At 48.1% G+C, this 26084-nt stretch overlaps 1 protein-coding gene across 1 annotated transcript in view; it reads left to right on the top strand.

Annotated features, from left to right (window-relative positions):
* Positions 1-26084, top strand: part of INTS3 (integrator complex subunit 3) — a 677967-nt gene that overhangs the window by 278561 nt on the left and 373322 nt on the right. The window contains exon 6 of the mRNA XM_086947563.1: positions 2994-3060. Within this exon, the coding sequence (XP_086803689.1) occupies positions 2994-3060 (67 nt within the window). The remainder of the gene's footprint in view (positions 1-2993; positions 3061-26084) is intronic.

Here is a 26084-nt window from a genome sequence, read left to right as displayed (position 1 = left end):
GGCGATCTATTCATAATGTACCACTCTGCAGCCCTCTATGCCAAGAACAGATGCATACTGGTAAGTAGCATATTCCATATGGGCGAGATAGGAGCAGTGTCTAGGCGATGGTGATATAGGTTCAACGAGAAGAGGTGATGTAGCAGAATCCCTCTTCTTCTTTAATGGAATTTTATAGGAGTCCATAGGCTGTTCAGGGGCGATCTTTTGCTTGTAAATAGAAAGTCTACCCGTGTCGGCGTCTATGAATTGCCTCGACTGATCTTCAAGCGGAGGCTGTCGATGCTTGGTGACCACCTCCGCAGTTGTAGGCTTCGGCCCCGTGGACACCTTCTTGGTCGCTTTGACGGCCGTCCTAGGGGCGAAGGCCTTAGGTACCACTTTCGGCGGCAGTGTGAACTGGATTGGTGCCGACGATTTTGGAGGTTTACTGACCGGCTTCGATGGTGGAGTAGCCTTCGGTCCGACAGTAGAAGCCTTCTCCTTAATGCGTTTCAGCGAGTCCGACACCTGCTTCGAAAAGGAGGCGGACAGCTGCGTTGACTCGACGGGTTCCTTCGAGTCACCGCCAGGTGTGGACTCTAGGTCTGCACCGCTTCTAGCCTTGTCTGGTAGGATCAAGAACCTTCTGAGCTCCGAGTCCCTTGTCTGTGTCGACGGCTTTTGGCGCCGACTTCTTCGGGTCGACGTCCTTGACCAGTTTCTTCGGTGCCCTGGTCTTCTGCTCGCCACCCTTTAGCGACCTCACCGGGTCGATAACACTCTTTTGCTTCGTCGGTGCCGACAGTTCAGAGGTCTTCGAGCCGACCAAAGCAATACGCACTTTTGGTTTCGATTTTGCGTCCAGTGCTTTCGATTGTGTAGACACCGATGCTTTCGGTTTCGATCGGTCAACCGATGGCTCGTTAGAAATGTCCGTAGCCGGGCCTGAAGGCGAGGCTGTAGAACCAAGTGTACGATCTCGGGTAAGGCCATGTGGCGATCCCTCGACCTGAGCCTTATCGAGTGTATTGGTCGCGGTCCCCGTACCAACGGTTGCGCCTAGCTCCTCGCTCGAGCTATCTTCCACGGCCGCAAAGGCCACATCGTCGTCTCCTACCTCGTCGACGACGTCTTCAGTATCGACCATTTCAACATCTGCGTCGTAACTGGAGGCAACCTCCGATGCAGGATCAGACAGGTTCTCTCAAACTTCCTGCTTGACTCCCTCATCCTCCTTGGCATCGAAGATGTTCACCGGGTCAGGTGCCGTCTGCTGGGCCTCCTTGCGCGATGCACGTCTAAGTCGAATCGTCTTCTTGGAGTGGAACGGAGAACAAGCCATACAGCTGGCTTCATCGTGATCCGTAGATAGGCACTTGTTGCACACCGGGTGGACATCGATGTGAGGATACTTTGAGTTGCAAACGGTACATCTTTTGAACGGGCTCCGTTCCATGATGGATCGTCGATAAGGCCTCTGGCGTCGACCGGGCCTTCAGTGCCGAAAAGCCACGCGGCTCCTCTGGATGTCCGGCTCGGGAACAGAGCTGGAACAAGAACTGGGCACCGATCGCAAAGACAATACCGATGATAACTAAAGGAAAGTTTTTTATCGATTCCGAACTTGAGTTAACAAATATGCATCCGAACCCAATGGCGGAAAAAAACAATCTGAGGATGGAGTGGATGCCCATGCGCACTGTAGTCCAGGGGAGGAGCCACCTATCTCGTGATACTTCGAAGACTCTTCCAGGACAACAATGTGCAATCATCCGGACCCAACACTAGGCGGTGATCTATGCACAGATATGAATTCAGCAGCCCACATGCCTCGAACCGAATATCTACTTGGAGACATTTCCATCACTAGCGAGCCAGGGAAATTCTCTAAAGAGTTAGTAAACTTCCTTTTTTACATACTGCAGTCCACCATTGGGCAGGCCTTGGTTATTTGTCCTTCAGAAGCCCTCCATATCAATAAGTTAGGAAAACATTAACAAACCTAGATGTTAGGTTGGAGTTATTGCTTACCATCATGGACCAACTTTGTAGAAAATAATAATCATACATTAAAACTTGTATTTATTAAGATTATTTCCCTATGAAAGCTTATTCGTAGATGCAGCACTTTATTTCTAAATAGCAAGGGTACTTTTCTCTCTAGTATTATAGCACCACCAGAGGCTTTCTAAAAGCTTATCCCTACACATAGGTCTTCAGGGCTGCTCTTCCAAAGTGCTGCCTTTTCCAGATATTCCTGGGAATAATGTGTGGCCTAGATTTAGCTTCAGGTCTGTGCTGTCAACACCGGCCAGTATTTTGGGATTGACAACTGGTACCACTGAGACCAGAATAGGCCAGTGACAGATATCTGAGTAAAATAAGGATCTCCTTTGTGTGTTCTTCGTTAGTGCTCTAGACAAAGGATTATTTCTGTTTTACGTCTGATATCCAACAAACACTTAAAAAAAAAAAATTCTCTGTTTATAAGTTGTAAATAATAATTAATAGGTATTTAATGAGAGTTTAGACGCATGTAAGGTTTAAACATGGTCTTAGAGCTTCCACACCTTCTACAAAACATTCTCATCCTAGAAGGTGCCATACTCCATGATCGAATTCAGATTGGAGCGAGTCTGAGTCAATCTCTGCGACTCGTGAGTAACCTTTCGAGATTTTGGTGCTGAATCTTCTCCAGTGGCTGGCTTCAAACAGTCTTAGTTTTGTAAAATGCTGAATAGCTGCAGTCAGTGTTCATTGCTCAGACTATCTTAAAAGCTATTGTAAAGCCATTAAAGTATTCCATCAAGACTGGACAGGAGATTTACATACAGTTGAAACAGTTCGTAATGAGGAGATTAGTTGCAATTCATCTGCACGATTTTCATCAATGTTTTCATAAATGTCTTTTCGGTTCAGATGATTCATTAGAGGTGGTAAACAAGTTACCGACCTCTTCATCTCACTCTCTCCATCCTCACCTTTCTTCCTTGTCTACTATTTTTTTCTAGGTGGGGATGTGACTGCGAAGAATCTTTGGCTCGCAGAAAGTGTCCTCGATATTCTAACTGAGCAAAAGTAAGTTTCCCTTCAGTGTAACTTGTTGTGTAAGTTGTATAAAGCATTGTCTTCATTTATCATTCTTGCTGTTACTTGCTGTATGTGTTCATCCTATCTCTCCCCATCTATTACTCTGGCAAATGCTGCGCCCAACAGTCGCACCTCTGTGGTCATCACAGACGACATAGGAACACTTCCTACATAGGGTCCAAGCAAAGACCACATACTTCCACGCACACACTCGCATGCTGTTACTTGCTGCATGTGTTCATCCTATCTCTTACCCTTCACCGTCTATCACTCAGCCAAATGCTGCGCCCAACAGTCGCACCTCCGTGGTCATCACAGACGACATAGGAACACTTCCTACATTGGCTCCAAGCAAAGACCGCATACTTCCACGCACACACTCGCATGCTGTTACATGCTGCGTGTCTTCATCCTATCTCTTACCCTTCACCATCTATCACTCTGCCAAATGCTGCGCCCAACAGTAGCACCTCTGTGGTCATCACAGACGACATAGGAACACTTCCTACATAGGCTCCAAGCAAAGACCACATACTTCCACGCACACACTCGCATGCTGTTACTTGCTGCATGTGTTCATCCTATCTCTTACCCTTCACCATCTATCACTCTGCCAAATGCTGCGCCCAACAGTAGCACCTCTGTGGTCATCACAGACGACATAGGAACACTTCCTACATAGGGTCCAAGCAAAGACCACATACTTCCATGCACGCACTCACATGGTGTATTTTGCTGCTTCACTTGACAAGTGCTTCAACACCCCACAACAGGGTGGTAAGCGCTTCACAAAGCTATAATGCAATACAGCTTTGCAGTCCATTTTCTAGATCCACCCTGTAATGTCTTTGTTCCACGTGACAGTTTGGTGCAGTAACTTTGATATCCTCGTTTTCTCATTTTGGAGTGTGCTCACATGTGTGTTGGAGCATGTCATGTATGTCATTATGTTACATTGAAGTCGTTATTGTATATTTAGCATAGTACCTTCCGTTTTAATGCCTTGCACTTAGTACATATTGTGTAGGTTAGCTTTAGGAGTCTTGTTGGTACCACAAGCTTAGAACAGTTTAAGTAGTTTAGATGAAGGCACGTACATCTGTGGTACTTTTCAGGGGGTATGTTGCACAAATGTACTAATAAAAACATTTCAGTTGTGTTTTGGCCTTCCTCGCACCTTTTTACAAGTATTTTAGAAAGACTATTGTAAGTGTCCCTGTACTGTGAGTTAAGACCTCACAACCTAGACCAAATATACCTCTGGGTGAGGGAGCGTTTGCTCTGCCTTTGCAGACCCATAACCTTGTTCACTCTGGTGCAGAAGAGAAAATAACACTGAAGTATTGTCTTTATACATGGGGTTAGCCCCCATCCTGATGCAGAAATTAAGAAATCTCACGGGACTATCCCCAGTAACTTACTTCTAGAGCACCAAATCAATTAACTGAGTGATCAAAGGAACCAAGTTCTAACTCTCAATGTGTCATTCATAAGATCCTAGCAATCCTTCAAGTAAGCGACCAATTGCAGTTAGTCAGACCATGGTGACAGCATTCATAGATTATTTAATTATGTTCTACACTGCTCAATCCTAGATATTTATCATCAGAGTGCATAGGCCGGATAAACAGAAAACCAGACTGGGCATTAGTTTGTTAAATCAAGATATTAATTGTATGTTGCAGAACTCAATTGACATATGGTCCAGGGAAGGATTAAACTCCGAAATCCCCAGTACTTTTATTAACGCATTCTGAAATCAGGGACCAGAATGTTTGCCTAATTTACCTCAGGGCCCTTTGGTCAAAAATAATTGACTTGTGTCGTCCGTATTGGATAGGGAAAGCATTTAGGGACATTTAAATGGTATTGGATTTAATCATCCCATTCTTCTGAGCACTCATGGAGTAAACAGTTTTCAGGGAACTCCTAAAACTAGGCCCACAAGGTATGCCTCTTCAGCCGTATCGTTTCAAAAACACTTTGACTGATTAAGCAAGATGTTAAGACTGAGTGGCGTAATAAAGTTTATTAGAGCCCAATTTGTCAGTGTGCTGCAAATATTGCAACTCTCTGCAGGCGTTTTACCACTTTGCTAACTACCTAGCACTCAGCTATATTGTCCAAATACTCTTCTTTTGTCTGAGGCCATTACATTCTCCAAAAGTACTACTTTCTATTCAGTCTTCCAAAAGATGAGGACATGCTTCTTAGATGGTTGTGGGAGAAGTCGTTCAGATCCGAAACGTAAGTAAGAAATGTCTCTAACCTATTGACCGTTCACAAGATCTTAGGACTCACTTATATACTGTAATGTGAAGTGGTATATTCTTAGGGTTACTATTCTTACGTTTGAGGATCAGTAGTGGGATTCTTTCAATTACAGACTCACAAAATATATTTTTTAAAGCTTTCGTTTTAATAGTTTGCCATATAAAATGCACAATAAATATGTTTGTCCTTACAAAGACTCCATAATTTGTTTTGCGGAAATCATTGTGGGACGTTCTTTGTAGTACGGATTGAAGTGCCTTAAACTTGTCGGAGGGAAATTGTCCTATGTTGGTGATGCCCCTATTCCCTGGGGGATGAAACGTTTCTTGGGGTAGTCTTTTGTGCTGCCTACAGTGCATTCCGCACCATTTGAGTGTAAAGTCTCCTTGCAGAAAAGAAAGAAGACCGTTTCAATACAACATGGTCATTCAAATTAAATGAGATTGCAGTGATTATAATGACCTTTTGAATTGCAATGACTTTTTTTCTTTAAAGTTTGCCTTTAGGTACCGTAGTCCCATATTGTTGTTTATGTTTTATTTTCTAACTTGGCGTACCATGTAAGAAACATACACTAGTAATTGTGACTTTCTTGAAAATCTTACGAGAACAATGCTGCCAACAAAGCTTGTAGGTCCAACATTGGTTCTAGTGCAGCCCAAGTCTCAGAGTCCTTTTTATGCACATGTGCAAATGATATCAAATTCCCTTTTGATGGTGCAGGCTGTAGTGCCACTGTTTCTGTTAATTGTCGAACCATCAACTCTTTTTCAATGAGATAAAATGTTCTTAGAAATTGTCTGCATCAGTCATGTGATGTAACGGGAAGTGTGTGTGTGTGTGTGTGTGTGTGTGTGTGTGTGAGATAATTCAATGAGCTGTGATTCTATTGTGGAAGAGCTGTGTGCATGTTGGAGGAAACGGTTGGAATTGCAGGTAGGGATAGGGTCGGTTTGTATCATGTTATCTTGCTACTTATTTCATGGTGAGGCATGTAGGTACCATGTTATCTTCTAGGGTGTAGCTGGAATGAAAAGTATTTTCTGTATGTTCCTATAGATACACAAACTGACTGAAAATAGTTCCTGCTTCAAAGTTAGTCTCTTATCATTTGATTTCTAGATCTAAAGCCAATGAAGAGAAGGGATTGCATACTTGAGTTGCTGATTAAGTGGCTAGCGTTTTTATTTCAGTTGTGCAAAACTATTCATAGATTTTAGACCTCGTTTCCTTCCTGCAAAAAGATTTCAGCACATGATCTCGCTAAAGTTGGAGATTTTTTAGCAGTATATTAAGGTACCACAAGGCATTGAACAACGGCTTTTGATATACTCTCTGTGGCTCTCTCTGCAAGATGGCTCTTGTGACAATCTCACCATCTCATCAATACTTGCAAAGCAGTCACGTGGACGTTGGGATCCTAGGTTCCATAAGGTCCCCGGTGTGTCTGTTGATGGTTGGTCCAGGGCGCCAGTGTGTCTGTTGGTGGTTGGCCAAGTGCTCCAGTGTGTCTGTTGATGGTTGGTCCAGTGCTCCAGTTGGTTTGTTGATGGTTTCCCCAGTGCTCCAGTTTGTCTGATGGTTGGTCCAGTGCTCCAGTTTGTTTGTTGAAGGTTGGCCCTGTGCTCCAGTTTGTCTGTTGATGGTTGGCCCTGTGCTCCAGTTTGTCTGTTGATGGTTGGCCCAGTGCTCCGGTGTGTTTGTTGATGGTTAGCCCTATGCTCCAGTGTGTCAGTTGATGGTTGACCCCGTGCGTCTGTGTGTCTGTTGATGGTTGACCCTGTGCACCTGTGTGTCTGTTGATGGTTGGCCCCGTGCTCCTGTGTGTCTGTTGATGGTTGGCCCCGTGCTCAAGTGTGTTTGTTGATGGTTGGCCCTGTGCTCCAGTGTGTCTGTTGATGGTTGGTCCAGTGCTCCAGTGTGTCTGTTGATGGTTGGCACAGTGCTCCAGTTTGTCTTTTGATGGTTGGCCCAGTGTTCCAGGGTGTTGGTTTATGGTTGACCCAGTACTCCAGTGTGTTTGTTGATGGTTGGCCCGGTGCTCCAGTGTGTCTGTTGATGGTTGGCACAGTGCTCCAGTTAGTCTGTTGATGGTTGGCCCAGTGTTCCAGGGTGTTGGTTTATGGTTGCCCGGATCTACAGTGTGTCCGTTGATGGTTGGCCGGTGCTCCAGTGCGTCAGTTGATGGTTGGCCCAGTGCTCCAGTGCGTCTGTTTATGGTTGGCCCGGTGCTCCAGTGTGTCTGTTGATGGTTGGCCCCGTGCTCCAGTGTGTCTGTTGATGGTTGGCACAGTGCTCTAGTTTGTCTGTTGATGGTTGGCCCAGTGCTCCAGTGTGTCTTTTTATGGTTGGCACAGTGCTCCAGTGTGTCTGTTGATGGTTGGTCCCATGCACCAGTGTGTCTGTTGATGGTTGGCACAGTGCTCCATTTTGTCTGTTGATGGTTCACCCAGTGCTCCAGTGTGTCTGTTGATGGTTGGCCCAGTGCTCCAGTGTGACTATTGATGGTTGGCCCAGTGCTCTAGTTAGCCTGTTGATCTGTTGATGGTTGGCCCAGTGCTCCAGTGTGTCCGTTGATGGTTGGCCGGTGCTCCAGTGTGTCCGTTGATGGTTGGCCGGTGCTCCAGTGCGTCCGTTGATGGTTGGCCGGTGCTCCAGTGCGTCTGTTGATGGTTGGCCCTGTGCTCCTTTTTGTCTGTTGATGGTTGGTCCGAGAAGGTCAGTCAGGCAGGATTTACCCAAGACACCCAATGCTTCTCAGAATAGGGCTCTCCGGCGGGCGTATAGCCACGGTTAAGGCCTCACTCATTGAGGGTATCCCTTGGTATGCCGAGTTACCTGTGCTGTGCAGGAGAGAGCGGTACAAAAGGGGGTGGTAATGGACGGAGCATCTGAACCAATCAAACACTCACACCCAGTCAAAAGATCTGTGTTTAATCCATCGTTCTTTAGCCCACTCTGCAACCCCAGTTCAGACATGGCTATATGCAAATCAGTCTGACCCTGTGCCTCATGGGAACAGTCCAGCCCGAACTGCCAAGCCATGCCTTCCCTGGACCGGAAACAAGCTTCCGAGGACCGGTTTCTGGCATTCCAGCCGTCTTCAGCCTGGCTTGCTTGAATCCAGTGGCAAAGTGAGCAAGGGACTCACGTCTGAGCATACCCTGCCACACTTATGGCGGCCAAAAGCGGTACAAAAGGGGGTGGTAATGGACGGAGCATCTGAACCAATCAAACACTCACACCCAGTCAAAAGATCTGGGTTTAATCCATCACCGTTCTTTAGCCCACTCTGCCACCCCAGTTCAGACATGGCTATATGCAAATCAGTCTGACCCTGTGCCTCATAGGAACAGTCCAGCCCGAACTGCCAAGCCATGCCTTCCCTGGACCGGAAACCAGCTTCCGAGGACCGGTTTCTGGCATTCCAGCCGTCTTCAGCCCGGCTTGCTTGAATCCAGTGGCAAAGTGAGCAAGGGACTCACTTCTGAGCATACCCTGCCACACTTATGGCGGCCAAAAGCGGTACAAAAGGGGGTGGTAATGGACGTGGGCTTAAGAACGGTGATGGATTAAACCCAGATCTTTTGACTGGGTGTGAGTGTTTGATTCAGATGCTCCGTCCATCACCACTCCCTTTTGTGCAGGAGAGAGCTGGCATTGTGCTAATAGAGGGGGTTGTCAGAGGCCTGCTGACACATTTTCTCCAAAAACACAAACCCCAATTGTGGCGTACAATTAGCAGTGATAAGTGTTTGAAATGCCTTCCTAAATGTGCAGAATGTTCTTAAACGGGTAATAATCAATCCTTACCCCCTCTTAAGCGCTGCCTGTCACACCGTGTGCCTCCGGGAGCTTGGCAGACGGTCTCGCTTTGTGCCTGCTAGTGTCCGAGGCAGTGTGTGTGGTTACTTCCCTCACAGAAGCGTTAGTGCTGGTGGAGTGACGTTGAAATAATGTTCTTCGGCGCTAGCTTCGTGTGAAACTAGTGGCGTCTGAATATAATTGGAGTGAGAGCGTCACGTCGGTTCTCTTTAATTAAATAGACTCTTTACCCTGCTGGGAGGGAGCCATGCTGATCTCCCCAGCTAAAGACGGGCTCCCGCGCGTGCTGCTCGGCTAGCCTGTGGCTGGTCTCTTCTCAGCGCAGAGGCCATTTCATATCCAGAGTGTGAAACAGGCGGTGCCGCCTTTGAGCGTCTAACTGGGCGTCTGCTTGACGGCCCTGGCTGTGTTCATCTCCTGCCTGACACACAGCGCCATCTAGCGAGGGAGTCCATCTATAAACCATGCCTGGCGTCGGCTCTCAGCTGCTGAGGCCTGCAGAATCTGCGCCGATAATGACCTAGTCTTTTAGGGAGCGCGAACTCCAGCCGAAGATATCAGAACTCTTTACATGATCACCAGTTGCATTACACGCGGATTTTGGGCACAGGGACGTTTCATGCTCATCGCTCTACTTTTTTAATTTAATGACTGGAAATGCTTTTTTTTCTGTGATATTTGCAGCACTAGTTTGGAAGTGGTAAGCCTTCAAGTAAGAGTGAATTGATTTGACTGGAAAGGTGCTGGGTTGCTGGCTTGCAGGGTGGCTTGATGGTGATGACTGGCTCGCAGGGTGGCTTGATAGCTGGCTCGCTGGGTGGCTTGATGGCTGGCTCGCTGGGTGGCTTGACGACTGGCTCACAGGATGGCTTGACGACTGGCTCACAGGGTGGCTTGACGACTGGCTCGCTGGGTGGCTTGACGGCTGGCTCGCTGGGTGGCTTGATGGCTGGCTCGCTGGGTGGCTTGATGGCTGGCTCGCTGGGTGACTTGATGGCTGGCTCGCTGGGTGGCTTGATGGCTGGCTCGCTGGGTGGCTTGATGGCTGGCTCGCTGGGTGGCTTGATGGCTGGCTCGCTGGGGGACTTGATGGCTGGATCGCTGGGTGACTTGATGACTGGCTCACAGGGTGGCTTAATGGCTGGCTCACTGGGCGGCTTGATGACTGGCTTGCTGGGTGACTTGATGGCTGGATCGCTGGGTTACTTGATGGCTGGATCGCTGGGTGACTTGATGGCTGGATCGCTGGGTGACTTGATGGCTGGCTCGCTGGGTGGCGTGATGGCTGGCTCGCTGGGTGGCGTGATGGCTGGATCGCTTGATGGCTGGCTCGCTGGGTGGCTTGGTGACTGGCTCGCTGGGTGGCTTGATGACTGGCTCGCTGGGTGGCTTGATGACTGGCTCACAGGGTGGCTTGATGACTGGCTCACAGGGTGGCTTGATGGCTGGCTCGCTGGGTGGCTTGATGGTTGGCTCGCAGGGTGGCTTGATAGCTGGCTCGCTGGGTTGCTTGATGACTGGCTCACAGGGGGGCTTGATGGCTGGCTCGCTGGGTGGCTTGAGGGCTGGCTCGCTGGGTGACTTGATGGCTGGCTCGCTGGGTGGCTTGATGGCTGGCTCGCTGGGTGTCTTGATGGCTGGCTCGCTGGGTGGCTTGATGGCTGGCTCGCTGGGTGTCTTGATGGCTGGCTCGCTGGGTGGATTGATGGCTGGCTCGCTGGGTGGATTGATGGCTGGCTCGCTGGGTGGCTTGATGGCTGGCTCGCTGGGTTGCTTGATGACTGGCTCACAGGGGGGCTTGATGGCTGGCTCGCTGGGTGACTTGATGGCTGGCTCGCTGGGTGACTTGATGGCTGGCTCGCTGGGTGACTTGATGGCTGGCTCGCTGGGTGACTTGATGGCTGGCTCGCTGGGTGACTTGATGGCTGGCTCGCTGGCTGGCTTGATGGCTGGCTCACTGGGTGGCTTGATGGTTGGCTCGCTGGGTGGCTTGATGTTTGGCTCTCTGGGTGGCTTGATGGCTCGCTCGCTGGGTGGCTTGATGGCTGGCTCGCTGGATGGCTTGATGGCTGGCTCGCTGGGTGGCTTGATGGCGGTGGCTTGATGGCTCGCTCGCTGGGTGGCTTGATGGCTGGCTCGCTGGATGGCTTGATGGCTGGCTCGCTGGGTGGCTTGATGGCTGGCTCGCTGGGTGGCTTGATGGCTGGCTCGCTGGGTGGCTTGATGGCTGGCTCGCTGAGTGGCTTGATTCTTGCCTCGCTGTGTGGCTTGATGGCTGGTTCGCTGGTTTCTGGATGGCAAGTGGCTCACACTGAAGACTGGGCGTTGGAGTAGGATGTTTTTAATGTTGCGCTAGACTAATTAATGTTGATTAGTACATTTGATCTATTATCGCCTGTTCATTGCTATTCCTAGGATTGGTCTGAGCTATTGTTTGTTGACAGATTAAGGCTATTTTTGGCATTGAATGGTCTTGGTCCTTAGTCTAGGGATGTTCTGAAGGGGTTCTTTTCCTCACGGCAGGTGCTCGTCTTCCATGGTAAAGGCCTCTCCATAGGAGGAACTATTGGTCCTCTGTGTAAGAAGGGAATATAATGAATCAGGGAGGCACCTCATTGACTGATAGGCTACTCTCTCTATGGCAGTGATTGTTTTCCTGTCGAAGTGCCCATTGAGCTTCTTTGTAAGAAGGATGGAGGGGTTCATAGTCTCTGTCGGAAGTGTTTGACTCCTAATCGGAAAAACACTTTGTCTAATACAAACCCCATCCAGCTTATATTTCTTCCTGTGTGAGCTGATCTGCATGTGGAAGATGCTGCTGGTTCTTGTGTGCTTACAGGATGGTGTTTGCTCATGATGGTTTTTGAAGGGTGTTGTGCTTCTCCATGAAATTAAATCATGTCATGGAGCTCCTCTAAAGGAGACTTGATGTTCATTAAAATCAGAGGCTGTAGAGGAAAAGAGTGGGTGCGAAATATCAAAAGGAAATATTTACTAATTTCTTTCTTTATTTCGATGTGTACTCCATAAAAGAACAAACATACACAAATGCAAACAATGCTAAAACAGTTAAAAAAGCTAAAAGTCAGGATAAAAACAATTTTGAATTAAAAATTCATTTGGGATTTAAACCAGTGAGAAGGTTAATCACATAGCTTAGTCCATGGTTAAAGTTTAAGAAAATGTATCCTATCCCACCACATGGAACTTAAAAAAAGGCATTACCGAATAGACGATAAAAAGTTCAGTATTATATTTAAGGAGCCTGAATGCTACTTTACAGTGTGTTGTGCCAAGGTACCTACATAACTGAAAAATCATCTGTGTCTAATGTAACCCAGGCAGAAGTAGAAAACGTGGAGTTCAGACTCTTCTTCCGCGCTACACGCAGGACACCACAATGTAATACCACTGGACCATTTGTTGGAGGTAGCCATGCCAAAGCTGCACATACAAGTTTTCCTACCTGGTCACGTAAGGACAAGACTCCTCTTTGGTTATAGAAGCTGCACATACAGCTTCCTGGCTAATGCCAGTCGAATTTCATCTAGGCATGGCTTAATGTTATAAAGGAAATCTGAAATCTGGGAAACTATGGTCCACCCCAGACCGGACGATAGTTAGGGAGGCCCTGCACGAGCTTCACCTTTGGCCGGCGTGGATCCTGAAGTGGTTCAGGCACATTTAGATGTAACTGTCCTTGTTGGGTATTGTATTGTATTGTGGTATACTTATAGAGCGCAGCCTGTCACCACCAAGGGCATCCTGGCGCTTTGAACCCTAATCTAACAGCAACTTCAGCAACTAGCCTATCCTCTGGAAGAGGTTTGTCTGTGTCAGCTTGGGCTTCAAATGCAGTTAATTTCCACATTTGTGGAAATCATTGGTTACAAGATCCACATGCGGTTCATTAAATAGTAGTTTTGTTTTAAGTAAATCAACGCCCATCTGTGAACAAAGCCAAGAATCGGTCCCTTCGGCATCTGCTAGATCCCTCACCTTCAGACTAAGATAATGAATGTTCCTGTAACACAATCCGAGCCACCAGTGAGGCCTAGCTGCTACGCCACACTGCCCGGCTTGTGCCACAGCCATCTAGCGCGAGGTGCCTTTTCTCTTCTTTGCCCCCCTTACGTCCCTTTGGAACTGTTGTGAAGATTAGGATTTGTTCTTTTGCAGCCTCCCCCTGCAGGGTGGAGCACGTGGTGCACATGTAGCTTCCCACTCACTGCTTTAAGTGGGCCGGGTCTGAGCACTGGCTGTTTTTTAACCCCTTCCACGCAGGACTAATTCCCCCGCGGTGCGGGGGTGAGGGGGAGGGTGGGCGCGCGCGGCTCCGCTGTGCTCGTGACGAGCCCAGCTCGTCATGCTGCACAGCGGAGCTGTGCTCATGACAAGCTGAGCTAGTCACGACTGCGCCCACTCCCATGGAACGCCCGCACTTCAGTTATGACGAGCTCAGCTCGTCATGAGCACAGCCCCACTGTGCCTCATGACGAGCTGAGCTCGTCATAAGCGTCGAAGGGGTTTAGGGGGCCTCGAAACGGGTCTCTATTGGGCTCTGTTTTGCGTTCTTTTTTTCCCGCACTGCAGTGACTGCGGGCATGTGGATGTGCATGTGCTAACACACTCCTCTTCTCACTAGTGGAGAAGTTACGTCAATACGTCATGCCAGGTGAGCGTTGTAAGGGAAGGAAAACCCTTTAAAGAGTCATTTTCTCTCTGGATTTCCCTTATCTTTTTGAAACTCAGGAGCAGCAAGATTGTCGTGGTATCAGCAGGGCTTGAAGTGGAAGCTTTTTCAATGTTATATACAACAAGCCATAGTTGCTGCTTATTTATTTCATGCAACTAACACCCATTGACAAAGCCAATAGTGCTGCCTTCTTGTAGGTATGTTGTTACTTGTATCATACATCTGGATGAAATGACAGAAACAGCAAAAATACAAGTAGGGCGGCACACTATGCTAAGCACAGATTTTTAGCTTATGTTTTTTAAAGTCACGCCCTTAATTACATTGTCCACGCCCCTTTGAAAGACCGACTCCCTTTCCCCCCCCTACTCAGTTTTTTAATCCCACTTAAAGCCCTGTTCCCACTCCATCTCTCTGGGCTCCTGTGAATTGTTGGCCTCTTGGCACTCGTCCGAATGATCTTCCGCCTGCTGTTGGCCGCGCACAGTGGCTTCCTTAGAAGGGCTAAGGAGGATTTGTAGTAGGAATAGATGTGCTTTGTTCCTTGGCCTGAAAATCGTAAGTGGACCGTTGCATGCGTCCATCAAAGATCACAGTCCTGTGCCACCTAAAGAGCTGTTGCTTCACGTGTAAGGGATCGCGGTCGAAAGAGCTTGGGTGGGGGCGGACACGAATCCACCAACCATCACTGTGGAGCTGCTGAACTACGACTTGAGCTCCTTGTTCCCGACTGCTTCCTTGCTGCCCCCACAGAGACCAGTCGGTCTATGCCATGCTGTTCCAGCTCCCGACGCTGGATCATTTCCTCACTGATGGAGTGAAGGGAGCTGCTTGTGGTGCAAGGAAATGAACTACTTCAAAGCGGACCATGGAGTGTAAACACCGAGCACTAGTGCAGTTCTCTGTGTGAGCCTAGCTTGGGCTTACAAGAAGCCTTCGTTTTAGTTCCATCTCGTGGCTAGCACATTAAAACAAAATGGATGTTTTGGTGATGGGAGAAGGGCGACCAGTTAGCTCTGTTGGAGTGTCTGGGATCACAAGAATTTGTCCTCGAATGTCTCGTCTATGTTCAGAGGCAGGTGTAAGTAGCTGTTTAATCCTAAAATATTCATGGAGGTGCCTGTGGTCCTGCGTTTATATCAGGAGACAAGTAAAGCTAGCTATAAGATTGCAGCCCTTCCCACTGCCATGCCTCTCCAGGACAAGGAAGAAACAGCTGTCTTCTTTTTACTCCGCCTGGTCCACCTCCTCTGCGCCGCTGTCCGTTATCCGCCCAGTAAGATGTCTCATTGAGTCCACCTCTTCTATGCCATCTTTTGTCATCTGTAGGTAACCGCTTTGAATTCTGGCAAGGCCAGCTGGCTCCTCCATCCGTCCAAGGCTGCTAAACTAGGCACAGTGAAATTGGGCAATAATAGCAGCTTGTATTTACATTGGTTAGAAATCGCATTATTACTGTATGAAGTAGAACATAATATGTAGATGATGTATTCCATTTACACAGCACTTTATATCATGACGAGACACTGAAGCACATATTACAGTGTTGTATTTCCCAAGCTTGCAATATAGTTTAGGAGTGAGGGGGCGTGAGTGAGTGCCTTTGGTGGAGGACTAATGGCCACAAAGTTAGGACCATGGCCAAGGACAATAATACCATCCCTGCATTTTCCTTTAGGGGGTAGCTTCCAGAATGCTGAGTCATACATCATTTTCCAGCCGCTGTAATTTATCATCTTAGAAACAGAGCTCCCATTTGCTGCGTCATGTCCTCCCTCCTCTGATATTTTGGGAAGTTTATTGAGGATGTTGAATAAAGTCACAAGCTGTTGTCTTTTCAGTTGCTCCATGCTCCGGTTTCAGCCGCTCCATCTGAATTTCCCGGGAGAAACTGTAGGGTTTGAAGAATGTCATTCAGATTCTAGAGATGTAGAAGGAAATGGGGGCAGAGTAAGCACGTAGGATGCTTGATACTGATTTCCATGAATCGATCAGTCGAGCCAGAGTTTTCAGTGAAATTGTACGAATTTGTCAGGCCAAAATCATCTGGACTCCTGTGCAGACTTTGATGCAGAAATTTCTGCTCGGCAGTCATTGTAGGATTTTGCCAGCGACGGCCTACTTGGATTCAGAATATTTTGTTAACTGGTAATTGAACACGAGCGAGTTCTTTGTAAAGGCCAGCTGCGTTGTTAGTAGTTTTCAGTTGTTTTCTGCTGCTAAACATTAGCTTTTAAAGTTGGGTTTCTGTATTTAGTGGCATTGAATTCTGACTGGCGAAAACTAAAAGGGGCTCCCCAATCTGAACCTTTTGCAATAGAACCTATGCCGAAATGTGTCTGTAACGGTCTTTCGAATCTAAACTTCAGATTTCCGGCCCACGGGTGATGGTCAGTATTCCTGCAGCTGAGCAGAATTAAAAGAAATTTAACTCGTTTCTTAGGTGCGTTGGTTCAGTCGGCTGTATGTAAGAAATTCCTTTTTGAATGGGAAAATGCGGTTTACTCATGTACAACTTTTTTGCAAATAGAACTTTTAGCCCACTTATAAAAAGTTTAAAAAAAAATGTACCTTAGTGTACATTTCTACTAGAGCTACTGCAATCTGGATGGAGGAAGTCAAACTGCTGTGTGCTAAAATATTACTTTTGAATAAATAAAGTAGTAGTAGTGTGCATGAAATAAAACCTGAATGAGCATGATGCATGCTTTGCACATCATTTAAAGCTGTAGGTTTTTTTAACAAACACTGGTATCCATTTAGCCTCCACGCTGTGATTGGGAATATGATTCTTGCAACTATACTGTAAAACTCTTCTTAATCGCTTTTTTACAAGTATGAGCTCACTGTCGATTGCTGTTGGGTAAAAGCAGTCTATCCCAGCCCCTAGTCTTAATACATCTTGAGAATCGTGAGCTAGTCCAACCATTGCCTCTCCCCAGACTCCCAAACTGACAGAGGTTCTTTAAGTCCAAATGTTCACCCTCACTTTCAGCTTCGCTTTGATCTTCCTTCGGTCAGCAGGGCTGCCTGTTTCTGTTGTTTGTAGGGAGCCATATGGCAGTATCCAAGTAGAGCTTGTAAGCTCTCCGCAGCACACTGCAGATGGTTTCTTTCTAAGAGTAGTCAGGAGTAGGCTGTGGTCAAGCATTCGAACCTCACGTTGAAAAGCAGACCAGAAGTTGGTTCAAAATGCAGTATAGTAAGTTGTCACGAAAGAGATTTATTTCTTCCAAAATATTCTTTAGTAATTGTATCTTTCATGTAGAGCCGGATGAAAAAAAGTTTAAATTAGGAGCAGCGGGGGGGGGGGGGGGGGATGGGGGGCATTGGGAATACATAAGCTCCTAGCACTTGTCATGGCTCCAAATATCCTTGCGTAGTGATGTGAAGATAAATATTATGATGGCCATTGCCTATACTTTGCATGAGGCTATGTTTATCTCTTTTTGGGACTGAACCGACACTGATTAAAACATTGTTATATCTTTTTCTTGCTGACTGTAGTATATACGGCAAAGGTGCCCAAAGTTGGTATGGGAGGGCTAGCTTCATGCCCGAGTAGCTTCCCAGTTCTTCTGAGGACCAGATACATGTTTATTTTAGGGATTGTGGGATGGGGTGCTGCAGTCAGATTCTTCTAGCGATCCTCCGTACGTCTGGCTTAGGAATCTTGCAGTTGGGACCAATGATGGGTGTCTGAAGGTGTATGTGTCGAGATGTATTAGCCGTGGCACACAGTTCTTTTAACCAGGAGATGCCTACTGGTCCGCAACTCACGCTTGGGTAGGGCTTAGTGGCTCATGTCCATGTTCACTGGGTTGTGCACTCGGGGTTTCATTGCTGACAGTTGACATCTTGCTGGACAGAGGTCAGAAGGTGGAAGGGGGTCCACCCTCACTTCATTCATAAGGTGTGTAAGGTTTCATGTGTTACCAATAATGTGGAGTAGCTGTGCAATGGTACGGGGGAGATGGTGGACGGCGAAGGCACGTATCCTTCTTAGATGATTCTCATTTGCCTTGCTTCTAAAGTCAGCTAGCCGGTTCATGTCCTCCTCCTGCTTGGGCTCTCTGATTAGCATTCCTGGCAGATAGACATTTGCTTAGGGCCCAGTGCAGCACTTTGTCTTCAGGCTTGGGTGCAAGCTCAAGGAGATGGAGGGGGCAGCCAGCAGTTCCAGCATCATGGAAGCACTCTTTAGGACTATGCAGTTTCTTCGGGCTAGGTGCAAGATCAAGGGGATGGAGGGGGCAGCAAGTAGTCCCAGCATCCAGGAATCACTGTTTAGGACTATGCAGCTTCTTCGGGCTGGGTGCAAGCTCAATGCGATGGAGGGGTTCATCCTATGTGGGAAGGGTATGCCCAGACATGAGTCCCGTGCTCACTACGCCACTGGAGTCAAGCTATCCTGGCTTAAGACAGCGGATAGCCAGAAAATGGTCCTAGGATGCTTGATTCCGGTCCAGGGAAGACATAGCTTGGCAGTTCGGGCTGGACTGTTCCCATGAGGCACAGGGCCAAGACAGATTTGCATATGGCCATGTCTAAACTGGGGTGGCTTGGTGAGCAAAATAACGATGGATTAAACCCAGTTCTGTGACTGGGGGTGAATGTTTTGCCATTGTGCAACATTCTGTCCATCATCTTGTGTGTTTTGCTTTTCACCCTATCTGGAAAGGGTATGCCCAGACATGAGTCCCGTGCTCACTACGCCACTGGAGTCAAGCTATCCTGTCTTAAGACAGCGGATAGCCAGAAAATGGTCCTAGGATGCTTGATTCTGGTCCAGGGAAGGCATAGCTTCGCAGTTCGGGCTGGACTGTTCCCATGAGGCACAGGGCCAAGACAGATTTGCATATGGCCATGTCTAAACTGGGGTGGCTTGGTGAGCAAAATAACGATGGATTAAACCCAGATCTGTGACTGGGGGTGAATGTTTTGCCATTGTGCAACATTCCGTCCATCATCTTGTGTGTTTTGATGGAGGGGGCAGCCAGTAGTTAGCATAATGGAAGCACTCTTTATGACTATGCAGCTTCTTCGGGCTAGATGCAACATCAAGGGGATGGAGGGGACAGCCAGCAGTCGTAGCATCCAGGAAACACTCTTTAGGACTATGCAGCTTCTTCAGGCTGTTGCTCTTCAAACTACAAGCTATGGGGTCCTACTGGTGCAGACTCGGACTGCTGTTTCCAATCCCAATCATTCAGCTTTTTTTCAAACTCGTTGGTAACCAGTCATACTTGGACTGGAGTGTTTTTGCCGGCTGCCTTGCATTGAAATCAGGCAAACTGTCTTCCGCTTGCAGGATGTAAATTCCCACCTATGGCAGGACATCTTAAACACAACTCTTGTGTGGTCACACTGGTTGTCTGCTCCAGGCGAAGTTTGTGTCAACATGGTTGACTGTCTTAAGCCGTACTTAAGCATCATTCAATTTTTCAAACCAATCAAACCTATTTTTACTACATAATTACCACAAGCTCTGAGTTAAAGGGAGCCATATGAATGTTGTGCGGGATGAGCTGTGGTTCAGTAGACCCCACCTCATGGGTAAGACTCTACCCATACTGCCCAACCATAGCATCACCCTGGTTACCAACAGAGGCTTCTTCTTTGAGAGCAAGGCGTCAGACACTTTAGGTGGCCTTAACCACCAGAGCCTAATGCCTGCATGGCACCCTTGAAGCATTGTCATCTGGTGAGACTACACAGTACAAAACAACAGAGGAAAACTTTGAGGGGAAATGTGAAACATGTCACAAGTAGACTTGATTTAATCCCCGTGCTCCCTGCCCGCCACGCTAAGGGAAGCACTAGACGATATTGTATACATTCATAGTCCGCCTGGCGATAATACATAGCATCCGGTCATGGCAGGGTCAAGACAAGTGCAGCACTCGGCACAGGTGAACCTTTGCCGTGAGTGTTCCCACGCATACTTCGTGAACTTGTCTCTCCCAGGCTCTGGCATGCTCATTTTTACTTCATTCTCAGAGTAAGTCTTAGAATCCTGGAGGGGCAGACCAATCCTAGATAGAAAGCTGCAGTCCCTGCCCGTGAAAGCAAGAAATAGCCATATGATGGTGGAAGCTCCATACTGAAGCTGACTTTGTTTTGAAAATGGCCCTGTTAACTTGTATTCAAACACATTTCTTTTGCACACGTTATTTTTGTCCAGTTTATGATTTGTTATCATCCTTTCCCAGAATATTGCTGGGCGGGACCAGTTGCTGGTTGGGTTGGACACTCATTGCTGTAAGAGCTATCGCCTGGTCCTGGTACTCCGCCAGTCCGCCTACGTTAGTGGCATGGGGCAGAGAGAGGCACTGGGGCGTGAAATTGGAGGCAACCATTTACGTGGCAAGAGGTTGAGCCCCCCAAACACAAGAAAATATGGGCATATGTTGGACCTACTATGGACTACAGTGACTTGTAGGATACCAGGCGATGTGCATTTTTCTTTAATGCTATACCTGACCGCTTGACCTGCATACGTTTTTATCATTCCAAACTCAATAACATTTTGGTTTATCAAAACATATCTTGCAGTAGAGCAGCCTTTATGGAACTGCCATAAACACGGCTGCTACTCTCTCCAACCAAAAGATGGCGTAGGGAAGTCATTTGTGCCTGCCACCCTCCAAGGTCTCCTAGAAGACACTTGTCTCTTCAGACTTCCTGTGGTGTCCCATCTGACAGGGGTCTCCGCTTCCAGTGCTACGCTCTTCCCTTGTTTTAGATTGAAATGCTTCCACTGCTTAAAGCTCTGCCGTGCCTCACTGTCAAGTGTGTTAGGGAGGTTTCACATTCCCACACACACTGAAATCCCATCTCCTAACGTATCACTGTGAATCTACATCCCTCCCAATGGTCATCCTGATACAGTTCTCATCATGCACTTGTTTTTGGGGTTTACCAAATAAAATATCTCCACCTGTTTGCGAAATCCCAGGGTCATTTTTATAATATACTAGCTTACCTGTCGCGCGTTGCTGCGATCTCAGAAGAAAGGAAATTTAAGGAAACTTGTTATGATAATATTCAATTTATGTTGTGTCCTTTTTATTGAAACATATTCATTTTAATATGTAATACATTTTAAAGTGTTGTTTTAATTCTGTTTATTTATTCGAGTGCTTGTGGATACAGAGTATTTTTAGGTCTCGTGACCTATCAATGCGTGCAAGCGCATTGAGCGGAGCGAGAATTCATGTCGGCAAAATCCTCTTCAAACCAAGGGCTTTCAGCCCCGCGGTTTTCTTGCAGTTCACGTGAATCACGTGAGCAAACATGCACTCACATTCACGGCCAGGGCTTCTCCTCCGCTAGCAGCACTCGTCCCACACCAGCACCTCCCCCCTCCCACACCAGCACCTCCCCTCTCTCTCCCCGCAAACACAGCCTTGCCGTAGCAGCACTCCTCCCACACCAGCACCTCCCCCCTCCCACGCCAGCACCTCCCCTCTCTCTCCCCGCAAACACAGCCTTGCCGTAGCAGCACTCCTCCCACACCAGCACCTCCCCTCTCTCTACATGACTTTCTATGTCAATCACCCTCCCACAGGCTTCCCCAGCGCTACCCCGCCCCCTGCTTCACGGCCAGGCCATCTGTTCCCTGCCAGACACGTGCATCGGCAGCATTTCTACAGCACAAGGGGCTGAAAAATAAAATATCTTTCACGGCAGCAAAGGCTTCACGCCTCCCCAAAGATTGCAGTCTCCTGAAAGACCTAGAAATATCACAATGGCGCTAACTGAAAATAATTGAAGGTTTTGTGAGCATTTAATGCAACTGCACGAGCAAAACGAAGCCTTACATAACTAAAAAAACGGCAATCACCCTCCCACAGGCTATATCACAATGGCGCTAACTGAAAATAATTGAAGGATTTGTGAGCATTTAATGCAACAGCACAGGCAAAACGAAACCTTACATAACTAAAAAAAAACGGCAATCACCCTCCCACAGGCTTCCCCAGCGCTGCCCCGCCCCCTGCTTCACGGCCAGGCCATCTGTTCCCTGCCAGACACGCGCATCAGCAGCATTTCTACAGCACAAGGGGCTGAAAAATAAAATATCTTTCACGGCAGCAAAGGCTTCACGCCTCCCCAAAGACTGCAGTCTCCTGAAAGACCTAGAAATATCACAATGGCGCTAACTGAAGGTTTTGTGAGCATTTAATGCAACAGCACGGGCAAAACGAAGCCTTACATAACTAAAAACGGACAGCAAACCAATGAACTAATAAAAACGAAGAAGTCCAAATTTCGCATGCATCACTGAGAAAATTATTTTCTTTAGTGGCTCTGAAATGTATACTAGCATGAACACGAGTGAGGAACGTAACAATACCTTACTACCAACAACAATGTAACAATATCGCATTAGTGAAATATTTAGAGATCATGCAACACAACTCACCCACACAACGCCACTCACACGCAACGCCACTCACACGCAACGCCACTCACACGCAACGCCACTCACACGCAACGCCACTCACACGCAACGCCACTCACACGCGCAACGCCACTCACACGCGCAACGCCACTCACACGCGCAACGCCACTCACACGCGCAACGCCACTCACACGCGCAACGCCACTCACACGCGCAACGCCACTCACACGCGCAACGCCACTCACACGCGCAACGCCACTCACACGCGCAACGCCACTCACACGCGCAACGCCACTCACCCACGCCACGCCCTCACCCACGCCACGCCCTCACCCACGCCACGCCCTCACCCACGCCACGCCCTCACCCACGCCACGCACCCACGCCACGCCACTCACCCACGCCACGCCACTCACCCACGCCACGCCACTCACCCACGCCACGCCACTCACCCAACGCCACTCACTCACGCAAATCCACTCACTCACGCAAATCCACTCACACCCACGCAGTGCCACTTTTACCCACACAGCACCACTTTCAGACAAACAACGCCACTCACACCCACGCATGCCCACTATCACACACGCAACGCCACACTCACCCATGCAATGCCACTCACACGCAATGCCACTCACACGCAACGCCACTCACACGCAACGCCACTCACACGAGCAACGCCACTCACACGCGCAACGCCACTCACGCGCAACGCCACTCACACGCGCAACGCCACTCACATGCGCAACGCCACTCACATGCGCAACGCCACTCACACGCGCAACGCCACTCACACGCGCAACGCCACTCACACGCGCAACGCCACTCACACGCGCAACGCCACTCACACGCGCAACGCCACTCACACGCGCCACGCCACTCACACGCGCCACGCCACTCACACGCGCCACGCCACTCACACGCGCCACGCCACTCACACGCGCCACGCCACTCACACGCGCCACGCCACTCACACGCGCCACGCCACTCACACGCGCCACGCCACTCACACGCGCCACGCCACTCACACGCGCAACGCCACTCACACATGCAACGCCACTCGCCCACGCAACGCCACTCGCCCACGCAACGCCACTCGCCCACGCAACGCCACTCGCCCACGCAACGCCACTCGCCCACGCAACGCCACTCGCCCACGCAACGCCACTCGCCCACGCAACGCCACTCGCCCACGCAACGCCACTCGCCCACGCAGCGCCACTCGCCCACGCAACCCCACTCGCCCACGCAACCCCACTCGCACACGCAACCCCACTCGCACACGCAACCCCACTCGCACACGCAACCCCACTCGCACACGCAACCCCACTCGCACACGCAACCCCACTCGCACACGCAACGCCACTCGCACACGCAACGCCACTCACCCACGCAATGCCACTCACCCACGCAATGCCACTCACCCACGCAACGCCACTCACCCACGCAACGCCACTCACACACGCAACGCCACTCACACACGCAACGCCACTCACACACGCAACGCCACTCACCCACGCAACCCCACTCACCCACGCAACCCCACTCACTCAAAGCCACTCACACCCACGCAGTGCCACTTTCACCCACACTGTGCAGTGCACAATAGGTCTCGCAGTAGGAAAGTTGGAGCTATTGGTTTTGTAAATGACAAAGCCCTTTATGTTTTTAAAATGAAAACAAAAATAAAAGGCATTGTTATTTGCAATTGTAATAGCTCCAACTTTTCTACTGCGAGACCTATTGGCAACGCCAATGCTTGTTTGTTTTTCCGTCTGGTGCGTACACAAATAAAGCAGAAGGTTTTCCGACGTGTGAGCTGCCCACATACAGTTGTCCATGTGAGAAGCACGGATTCTCCAAATCTAGTCCACACACTTGCAGCGATTGTCCTTGTGCTTTGTTTATGGTCATTGCAAAAGCGTAAACGTTCAGTATTGGAAAGATTATGAGGGCCCTGGGGGCCGATATTTAACAAATTTTTCTTTTCTTTTTTTTTTTTTTTTTTGCCAGAAACCTTTGCGGAAGTGTGCTCAACAACTTCCCAAAGTTTTATGGAGATCGGATGAATGGTGTAGTAATGAGTAAAGGACAAACAGACATACTTTCGTTTTTATATGTATAGATAAGTGATCAGAACAGGAATTGTTTTGGGTCTCACTTAAATGTGATTGGTCTGTAATCTGTACAAGTAAAGCACTGTTTCTCTAAAGGTTTAGAAAATAAAGCAGGAGGTGCTGCAGCAGCAGTCAGAACCTGTAAACAAACTGGCACGGCTATCACTGTTCGCCCTGAGTGGCGGGGTGTGGTAGTGTGTTGTAGATTGGTAGGTAAACAGATTGGTGAGTGAATTAATGTGTAAGTGGTTGAATATTTTGTCAGCTGAATGAGTGTGTTCATGGGTTGGTGAATGTGTTTGGCTGGTACATGGGTAGGGGATGCATGGGTAAATGTGTGTAGGTGACTGAATGTATGGTTAGGTGAATGCACCTGTAAGTAGATTGGTGAATGTGTGGCTTTGTGGATCGTAGTTGAACAGGTAGACAACTTTGGGTTGTTACTTAGGTAGATGAATGAATGATTGGGTGGATAGGAGGATAGCTTAATGGAGTAAGTAAGCTGGTTAATGAGTGTATGGAGGGCTTAGTAGGTAGATAGACGAATGTGTTGTTTGGGTGGGTGGATTGGAGGATAGATGGATGGTAGGTGAGTAATGGCCTTGATAGTTGCAGAGTATTTCTATGGATGGGTTTATGTATGGTTGGGTAGAATACAAACAATTAACTGTGGTGGATTAGTAGGCAGCTATGGGTCAATGGATGGATTGCGTGATGGATGAATGAGTAGATGGTGTGAGTGGATGGGTGAATAGATGAGTGGGGGATCAATCAGATGCTAAGTAGTGAATTAGTCAGTAAGCTAATGAATTGTTGGAAAGTTTTTGAGTGAATTTGTGTGAATGGTGACTGGGTAAATGGGCAAGTGGATAACCCACTGGATAGGTGAATAGGTAGCTAGCTGGCTTTGATGAGTAATGAGATGGATCAAACTGTTGGTAGGTTTTGAGATAGTGATTATGTGAATAGATGGATGAATGTTTGAGAATGTTGATACGATAGATAGATAGATGGGTGGATGGATGTTTTAGTGAGTGCACTGGGACACATGCCACCAGTAACCAGATTGTTGCAACACGCCCACACCATATGTCTGGACCTAACGCACCACACCAAAATCTCCACAGACTCTGCCTACTATAGCTGGACCTACAACAACCCTGCAGGGTCTTTCATTGCTCTGGACAGGTAGAATGCAATGGTGCACTAGTGAGAGTTCAACAGTATACAAATGCTAGATAATATAGCATTTAGATATGTGTTGAGTAACACAATGCCATTAGCAGCCATGTATGCTCACCACCATTTGCAAACTCGTATTTTAGGGATGGTAAAACGTTTTCTCGAACATTTCAGTGTGCTTTATGTGCACACCTTCAGTTCAAATGAGCATAGATTGTTCAAAGCGTAATTTTCCTTCTCTTTTGGAGTTCTTGTTACTTTTATAAAGCCCTGCAGTTTAGGTTTTCTAATTTGACCTACATCATGGTTTGACTTGACAGAGCAGCTGTCGCCAGATAATGATATGTTTGTCGCTAGAGAGGGGCTTTGGCTCCGCCCTCATGTTGGGAGCCAGGACTACATGTTTTGATTGGGCAGAAGTTGTGTGCTTCCTCAAAAAAAGTGCTTGTCCTCCTCCAGCTGTGATCATTTTATTTATGTATCCAGCTGTCCAAGCTTGAGCTTTTTGGGG

This window comes from Lissotriton vulgaris, chromosome 12 (genome assembly GCF_964263255.1).
Source record: "Lissotriton vulgaris chromosome 12, aLisVul1.2, whole genome shotgun sequence".
Taxonomy (NCBI): Eukaryota; Metazoa; Chordata; class Amphibia; order Caudata; family Salamandridae; genus Lissotriton; species Lissotriton vulgaris.
The sequence above is the reverse complement of the archived record's forward strand: the minus strand, read 5'-3'. Positions and strand labels throughout refer to the sequence as shown.